The following is a 9,383-nucleotide window of genomic DNA, read 5'->3' as shown; positions in this document are numbered from 1 at the left end:
GCATAACGGAACAGGCTAAGCATGCTTGACCATCATCATTACCATTTTAGACTTGCCCTCCAATCTCTGATCGATAATCCTCAGACGACGCTGCCATTCATCCAATCAGTCTGGTAACTCACAGGATCATATATAGCTCACCTTCTGTGTTGCTATAGCAAATCCTTCAAAAAGCATACGGCTATATTGTCCGTTTAATGAGCTGTAGAATGCAGTTTTGTCGGATGGTTAAGCCTCAACTTTTAGCAGTCATCTTCATCAGTATCCTCGGCCATATCCAAGTTGACTGCTTTTCTTTCAATTTCCCCACCTTCAAACAAGAAGATCAGAATGGATTAATACTACTGAGTGAGTTTTCGCGTATATTCCGAGATGCCATCCAAGTGACACCTGATGCTTACGGTGAAGACTTGAGGAACAGGTCCGGGAGGGCCTTCTACTATAAGGCGTACAGAGTTTGGAACAAGAAGAAGAACCAAACTGCATCATTCAATACCACCTTCGTCCTCAATATCAGCCCCGATACTCCTTCAAACCCAGGTGCCGGCGAAGGTTTGGCCTTCATACTAGCTGCTGACAAAAGTCTCCCCCCCAACAGCCATGGAAGATGGCTTGGCGTTGTGAATTCTTCCACAAATGGCACTTCTGGTGCAGCCGTATTGGCTGTGGAGTTTGATACCAGAAGCAACTCCCCTGAAGACGGCTCAGACGGTCATGTTGGCGTCAACGTGAACAGTGTTTACTCCATCAAGCACGTTCCGTTACTTCCCTTGGGGATCAATATTTCATCGGGCACCAATGTGGCCGTGAGAATTCAGTATGATAACGATGTGATTTCTGTCTTCGGTTACATGATGAATGGAACCAAAGCACAAGACATGAAGCTCTTGTTGCAATCTCCACCCCTCAATCTCACCTCATATCTCCCGGAGAAGGTATTTCTGGGGTTCTCTGCGTCGACAAGTAATTTCAATGAGCTGAACTGCATCAGAGCGTGGGAGTTCAACGGTGAAGATATTGGAGACGGAAATCAAGAACTGCTATGGGTTTGGATCACAGTTCCAGTGGTGGTGGTTATCGCCGGTGCGGTGATACTTTTCTTGATATGGCGGTGGAAACGAAATAGGGAGATAGCAGAGGATGCGTATCCGAGGATAGAAGACCAGATTAAGTATTCCTCAATGGTTCCAAAGAAGTTCCGGCTGAGGGAAATAAAAAAGGCGACGAGCAATTTCAACGACCAGAACAAGCTGGGGGAAGGTGGTTTCGGAAAAGTGTACAAGGGAATCCTGGGAAACAGGGAGATCGCCGTGAAGAGAGTCTCCAAGGATTCACGCCAAGGGAAGCAAGAATTCATAGCAGAAGTCACGACAATAGGCAGCCTTCACCACAAGAATCTGGTTAAACTCACAGGGTGGTGCTATGAGAGAAAAGAACTCCTACTCGTCTACGAGTTCATGCCCAATGGAAGCTTAGACAAATACCTATTCGGCAGCACAGACGGATCACCATATCAAAACCTTCACTGGGAAACCAGATGCAGTGCGATATACGGTGTGGCTGAAGCCCTTGACTATCTTCACAACGGCTGCGACAAGAAGGTGATTCACAGGGACATCAAGGCCAGCAATATCATGTTGGACTCAGACTTCAACGCCAAGCTGGGAGACTTTGGATTGGCTCGAACCATCCAAAAAAGAAATGAGACTCACCATTCCACGAAAGAAATAGCAGGAACACCAGGTTACATGGCCCCAGAGACGTTTCTGACAGGGAGGGCAACAGTGGAAACAGACGTGTACGCATTTGGGGTTCTGATAATGGAAGTAGTCTGTGGGAAGAGGCCAGGGAACATGTGTGTTCAGAACGACTACAAGAATAGCATAGTGTACTGGGTGTGGGAGATGTATGGGAATGGAAGAACACTAGACGGAGTGGATAGGAGAATAAAGAAGGAGATAGAGGAAGACGAGGAACGAGTGGAAAGAGTGATAGTGCTAGGCCTGGCTTGTTGCCATCCCAATCCTCACAAAAGGCCATCCATGAAGACAGTACTGCAGGTCCTGACAGGCGAGGTGGCTCCGCCGGAGGTCCCGAGGGAACGGCCGGCTTTTGTGTGGCCGGCCGCTCCCCCTTCCTTCAACGTCAATGATAACTCCATTAATTCGGCCCAACTCACTCCTCCCTTCACTCAGCTCACCGGCAGATGATCATCATCATCGTAATTACCCTGCAATGGTTCTTGTTCTCGTACCTTGGCAGATATCGTATCACTGTAATTAAATAACCACCAAACAACATTGATAGGTGCTTGACACAAATTTCTTCTTCACTCTGTGTAAATTGTTTTTCTTCGGGCGGAACGGTTAGGTCAGCTTAACTGCTTAAAGGCGTAGTCAACTTCTGCATATAATTGATTGTACTCAAATATTCTCTGTCAGATTCAAATTTAATAATTTATTATCTTCGTTATCATCTAATCTGTACGCCCTCTCCCGTTTCAATGGCTGCGCCTCGCTTTTTTCTTACCTAAAGTCGATTTCTAGATGATTATACATGAGTTGTCATATGAGATTAACAAAAACCAGTACCATCAAAATCCAGTTGACTTCTATATACAACACATGATTACAAGCACATCACGCGTTTCGCTGACCCCCAGGTTATCAGAATTTTGAGAATTATCGGATGCTAATTTAATTTTGGAAAAGAAAGTTTTTTTTGCGTACGATCGTTTGACTTTCATGTTTGGAAATAAATCATGATTAGATTACGTACACTAATAATATAATTACATGGTTGCACGCAAGGAAAGAAACTCAAGACTGGAGCGAGTCGAGCGATGGAGGAAAAAGAACATTGGAAAATGAAGGCAGATAACCATATATTGATCTGAACAATGAATGGTGCTAGAAAATAAAAAGCTACGTTCAAACGGTCATAATAATGTACCATTGGAAATTGGAAGGGTTAGAAGAATAGGAAAAATGAGTCATTTTTATATTGATATTATAACTGCGTGATCATTAAATCATAAAAATAGTTCTTTACTACGGCATAAAAAAATTTCTTTACAAGGACACCTTACAGCTGACTTCAGACCCCTTAACAAAGGGAGGGTGCGTGTGACGGACAAAGGGAGAGTAAAGCTCCAAATTCTCAGTGGGAGTAAGATTTGAGAAGCCATTGCCGAAGACCTTCCACGAACAATGGCAATCGGCGACTCATGCTAATATATATTTATTAAAGTCATGTTAAAAAATGATACGAGTAATACTTAATATTTACTAGAATAGAAGTATTTAAAAAATGTGAAAAATAAGATAGCACGCCATCCACTTTTAACATGAACAGATCAGATCTATGGTAAATTGGTAGTTGACAAGTATCCGTGATCATTAACATTGTTATTCAGCATAGGCCCTAGTTTTCATGCCTGGCTCCTTTTTTTTTTAACTGTGGAGGGGAAGGAAATGGATATTGCCTGTGACAGCGTAATACTTTTCTAAAATTCACTCATCCCTTTTCTATGAGAAATAAAGTCATTGTTCTTTGACCAGCAGAGCGAGGACAATAAATAAATAAAAGCAATCCATGGTCTGTAATCATTTGCAGAAATCCATGAATATGAGACGCTCATGTATCATCAGTCTGCACCGTAAGGTCCTGCACGCCCAGTTCATGGTAGAGGCCATGCACAAGTCCTAGTAACGGGCGATCATCCGCCCCTTTCTTCACCTGCGCCAACCATAACTAGAGTGAGACTTCAGCAACAGAAACTCGAAAGCATGAAATTGAGCATGTGCATCCACATACGTCGTTAACTTGCTTTAGTGCGTGTTTGGATTCACGTCAGATATAGTTTGGTTTTTAACATCAAATTAAGCACTAGCTTAGTCCTATTTTTAGTTAATGGGGGAATTACCTGAATCAAGAGCGAACCAACCACATGACCAGGAACTAACTCCCAAAAACGAGCTTGTGAAACTTCCAGCACATCTTCCCGAGCAGTTATCTAAAGAAAATTAAAGATATTAAAAAAAGTGAAGCATTTAATATGAGGGCGCGCGCACACACGAAGCATTAAAGCGCCAATAGGTATAGTCAAATGAAAACTAAATTTAAAGATCATAAATTACGGAGAGCAAAATATAGCTTTTCACCCTTTCCACAAGAAGTTGGAATTGTTAAAACAGAAAGAACCTGCTTACATTTAAGCAACCCCACCCCCCGGGCCCGGGGGGGGGGGGGGAGCTAAAATCAGTCTCGTAGCATACTTTATCTTATAGAAACTAGGGTAATAACCTGTCTCAAACATTTGCTCATAGCAGAAGTTGGAATACTAGGAGGTGCCGTTTGAAGCAAGATACCACCGGTTGTCCTAAAGAGTGGCAGGACTAGCGTAAAAACCGCAGCTGAAACTAGTCCCAAACACAAGACTTCTGCATTCTGCACCCTATAGAGAATGGTAAAGAAATTACAGAATCTAGAGAAATCAGAAGAAAAAACAATTGAGCCCTGACCCCCCCGGTCTCTCTCTCTCTCTCGGTGTGTGTGTGTGTTTCTCTCTCTCTCACACACACACACTTCATTGCAAAATAATCTGGGTCTGAAAAACAAGGTGCTTACCCAATGGACAGTAACCAGGATGCCAATATCAAACCTGCACTGAGAAATCACCATAGTATGTTAATAATAATGCACGAACTAAAGGAATGAAATTCAAATACACAGTGATGTCCATATAGAGACCTAGCGTATCCACCTGCGAATAGAATCTGCTAGAACATGCAGGAAAACTGAATGATGATTCATATCTTCAGCATTTCTATAAGCTGCAAGCAAAATTCCAAGAGAAACAGATGACTCAAGCCTCAATCACCCATCAATATATGCCATCCCATTGAAATAGAGAAACATCATTCAAGGCTGGTAGACAGTAGAATAGAAGAATAGAGGGTCCAGGAGATACTCACTAAGATTAATCCGGGCATAATTCCTGAAGAACCATACGCCAATGAGATTCACAACTAAATTGGTCACAGCTGAAACAATCAAATAATGCCTACAAGCAGATCATTATCAGCATCAGCAGATATTGAAGAAAATAATAAAATCTAAGAACCATAAATTCCTACCAGAGAAACAAATTTGCAATTATTTGGGTATAAAAATTGAATACATTAGCACTCAGGCAAAAGATCCCGTAATGGTTTAATGGTTTCACACGGATGGGTTTTCTCTCCATTTTCTTGCAGACAATACAATTAAGCATGTCTTAAACATATTACGTTTGAAAAGATCACAAGTAAAACACACGTATAGAACAAAGTATGTAGCATAAGTCAACTAATTACCGACAGGTTTATGAAGCATGAGCACAATAGATCGCAAATCATGGCTAAAAAAGTCTTTCAGTCTAGAGCCATGCATTATTTTCCAAACGAAAAACACATTTTTACAGTTAAGCATGATCAAATTTTCAGACATCCAGAGGAATGAAAATGCTAACACTTAACAGCTATAACAAGTATCTTGAGTTCCTAATATGCATGAAATAGAACTCAACCATCAATAAAAAAAACTGAGGATATTATTACTTGCAAAAATACAAATTCTTCTCCATGCTGAATCTCTATATAAAATGTGATACAAAAAATGCGACAGTCATTGGTAACACAAACTTACTTGTGCTCCGATTCATCTTGTATGAATGCGTGAAGTGCTTCAACCGCTAGAGAAAATGACATAAACAGAAGAAAACAGCTGTCTACACATGCAGCAGACAAAATGAGAAGGTTCAACATGTTAGCGCAAATCAACAGAGGGAATGGGAAGTGCAAGTAATGCTTTTGACCTTCATAATTGATTTACGTAAGGCAAAAACAAAATTTCAAACTAAATTTTCCGGTTCATCAGTTCATCTGATGACTGAGAATATTAAATTACCCAAACCTAATCAAACACGTCAACAACACCACTAGAATTTCAACCGCAAAACAACACCCTCAGCAAGACTAACCAAGAGTCCAAGATTAAGGTGGAAAGCATCCACATAGCAAATATGCAAATTTTGTACTTTTTACAACTCATTTGGGGGGGGGGGATTCCAGTAAAAATCCTCTTTTAGCATCTGAAATGTGCATACTATTACTTTGCATTAACCCCCATGAGTTTTACAGAAGCATCATTCTGTACCTTGATTACTTTGATGCAGGGTTGAAAACTCTAGTTGTAAAGGATACTTCGAATACTTACAGTATTTGTAAATGCAGACAAAACTTCAAGCCTTTTATACCTGAAATTAGAGGATAGTGAGTAACTCAGAAATACTGACAGACAGCAGTAATCGGAAATCCATGAATCTGTCATCTACACATGGGACAAGTTCTGGCATGTGAGCATCGGCTATCCAAGTAATTGAGACAAACACAAACTCATATCATTTTGTGTCACAAGCAAGAATACGAATTTCCCGCAGAATTTGTTTTATATCCACCTTTCATCTTGATTAGCATTCTGATTAATCAATTCAACTGAATACAAAGGAAACCCACTCAATATAAATACTCATCCTTTTCATGTTTAGAGAATTTCAAAGTGTAAGAGCTAGCTCTTAAAGTTTGATTCAAGGAGAATACGCACAGTATATATGGACATGTTCATGCGTATCCTATACAATTGCTTTTCCAGAGGTGGCACTAATGAGGAGGACGTAAGAACTCACAACAGGGCACAGGCCAAATTGTGAAAAATATTTACAAAAAATAGAATTCATCATACATATCAGCAAATAAATTTTATACATTCTTTAATGGAAATATCAGAAGAAACCACCTTTTCAAAGTAAACAACTACAAAAGTAACACAACAACATAGATGCTGATGGATATAATCGTATCCTTCCACTTAAATTATACCAAGTGTGAACATATCTTAATTCCTTAGAATCACATTAACTTGGCCAAAGCAGTTTCAAACTTTCAATGCCTACCATATTCCACTGCTTGGCTGTTGACACCAAAAGCTGAGCAGTAGCTCCTTTTTTTCCTCTCATTTTTTTGGTAAGCATAAGTCGATTCCTATTTATTGGGACTGTACACAACATGCAGCTTAACTATTTCATTCATTAAATAATTTTTCAATACATCAGATCAGATGTAATAACAAGAAAATCTGGCTAAATTACACCTAATACCCCTTTTTCGGAAGATCATCAGTATTTAACATATATTACAAAACCTCTACTACAACTTACTTTTGTCATGACATGAGACTCTGATTTCTTAATATGACAGCAAAAGCAACTAAGTCGATATTAAGATCCAACTAAAGTCTTCGGCTAAATCCTTTATATGACAGAAAAATAATCAAATTTATCTTTGGAGAGATGGCATATTGTGCAGTAAGTTAGTCCTATTCAAAGAAAAATTGGAAGGAACATCTCCGTAATATATATCAAAGGTTAAGGGAGACATAAAACATTTTTTTAAACAAGAAAAATATCAGTATAATTTACCCTCATGAGGATATTATATTATAACTACTCCAAAAGATATGATCTATCCTACATGAAAATATTTGATAAGGCTAGGAAACCGACATAGCTGAGTACCCGAACCACAAATACTGCACATTCCGAGGATTGTCAAACAGCAGACTTACCCATATGTATAATCTCCATCAGCCTTCTTCCTTGAGGCGGCCATAACAAATAGTGAAAATGTCAGAAGACCGCATCCAAAAGTCAAATGAAATGCATCAGACACCAAACCTGAAAGCAGACGTATAAAAAGCGGAAACAGAAGTCATCTGAGATTCGACTTTCAAACTGGGGCCACGGGAATGGTTTTATGTAGAATACATATCATTTTGCTCACTATGGAGGAAGAAAAGGGGATATTGGAAAAGCTGTTAAAGCAACAAATCATGTCTATGAATTACTTGCGAAAGATTTGAGAAATTAAAAGTGTAAAATCCGCAATTGAAGTCAAACTCTTAATATTACCAAATTATAAAGTATAAAATTCATACTTCTGTTGAGGCTATCAAGAATGAGAAGCACAGTCTCAAAGCATCAAAAGCCTTGTATGATACTTAAATAGCAGAATAGCAGCCCAGCAAGGAGTATCATTTGCACACATTTTGACGAACATTTAACGGAAAGGTGCATAGTTGTACAAAGCAATTATTAACCCATTATGAGACAATAATGGCCTTACCTACACGCCCAGTAAAAAGGCCAATGAATAGCTCTGCGGTGGAGTATGCTACATTCAGGGAAATCATAAAAAATAATCTCTTCATATATCTATGCCCAGACCTAATGTTTCGAAAAGCAGAGAAAATAAACGAGGACCAAGAGACTTTCTCCGGGGACTTTTCCTCAGAAAAGTAGTGACCTTGGCCTGACCAATAATGGCCCCGAGGAATGTCTATGCTGGAGTCAGTCCGGGAAAGGAAAGGCCTTCCGGAATTGTTCAAAGGGAATGAAACAGGTGAGTGAGGTTCTTGCGATTGTTTGAGCGAAGCTTGGCGGGAGAACGCGAATCTCCGATCACTGGCACCAAACCCAAAATCCCCATTTAGAGAGCTCCGGGGGTGGTACGAATCTGAAGTCTCCATTGATCGTAGGATGTTGGGACACAGAAGAGGGAATACTTAGACGGAGAGAATGAGGAATGCAGATCAGCATGGAATTTTCATCACAATACTATGGAGAAGGCAGGAAGTCAAAGGAAACAGAAAAGGGAAGGATATCGGTGATTCGGGAGTGTACTTCTCAAGTCAAGGAAGGCTCTTTGGAATTGAAGGAATCGAAAGGGGTTTCAGGTTGAAACAGAACAACAAACGCAGCGTTGATTACAAGAGGATAAAGCTGCGGCCAAAACGGAAACAGGTCAGTACCAACGAAGGAAGGGAGATGATTTTAAAACAACAGGACAAACGCGAACAAAAATAGAAATCAGCACCGTATATTTAGACGCGTAGCCGCCGCCACTGGAGATATGGCATCAAGTATCATCCTTCGGGAAGATCAAGTTATATTCGACACCTCGCTGCACCATCTCCCAGTCCCAGTCAACAAAGGAATGCTGAGGCATCAGTTGCCTTAAAGGTTAGAAGTATCATCATAAAAATTTACAAATACGAAGCGGCTTTTAAATCTAAAAAAGAAACCCATTTTAGGCCGAATTAATATTTTCATTTTTTTGGCCTGAATAATTAATATTCTAATTTTTAAACTTTATTCATTGTTTAGAGTGCACAATTTATTTTCACCTTAAATGAATTGAATCCCACATCTAAAAAAAGTCAACGAAGAAAACCCACAAATAAAATCTCAACAAGATTCACCGCAAAAAAAAAAAATCTCAACAGGG

General features: G+C 39.9%; 2 protein-coding genes across 2 annotated transcripts; one reads left to right on the top strand and one right to left on the bottom strand.

Moving 5' to 3' along the window:
* Nucleotides 1-224: 224 nt before the first annotated feature.
* Nucleotides 225-2,210, top strand: LOC114745837 (probable L-type lectin-domain containing receptor kinase S.5). Its single transcript, XM_028934003.1, has one exon. The coding sequence runs from the start codon at nt 225-227 to the stop codon at nt 2,208-2,210; it is 1,986 nt and encodes a 661-aa protein (XP_028789836.1).
* Nucleotides 2,211-3,287: 1,077 nt separating this feature from the next.
* Nucleotides 3,288-9,028, bottom strand: LOC114745842 (metal tolerance protein C2). Its single transcript, XM_028934008.1, has 10 exons — nt 8,223-9,028; nt 7,666-7,774; nt 6,255-6,298; nt 5,689-5,770; nt 4,977-5,065; nt 4,766-4,835; nt 4,630-4,668; nt 4,306-4,456; nt 3,926-4,015; nt 3,288-3,738 (listed from the first exon to the last, which is right to left on the bottom strand). The coding sequence occupies exons 1-10, from the start codon at nt 8,623-8,625 to the stop codon at nt 3,637-3,639; spliced, it is 1,179 nt and encodes a 392-aa protein (XP_028789841.1). The 5' UTR covers nt 8,626-9,028; the 3' UTR covers nt 3,288-3,636.
* Nucleotides 9,029-9,383: the final 355 nt, after the last annotated feature.

This window comes from Neltuma alba, unplaced genomic scaffold (assembly GCF_004799145.2).
Source record: "Neltuma alba isolate B1F8T4 unplaced genomic scaffold, ASM479914v2 tig00004847_pilon, whole genome shotgun sequence".
Taxonomy (NCBI): domain Eukaryota; kingdom Viridiplantae; phylum Streptophyta; class Magnoliopsida; order Fabales; family Fabaceae; genus Neltuma; species Neltuma alba.
This window is presented reverse-complemented; position numbering and strand designations above follow the sequence as displayed.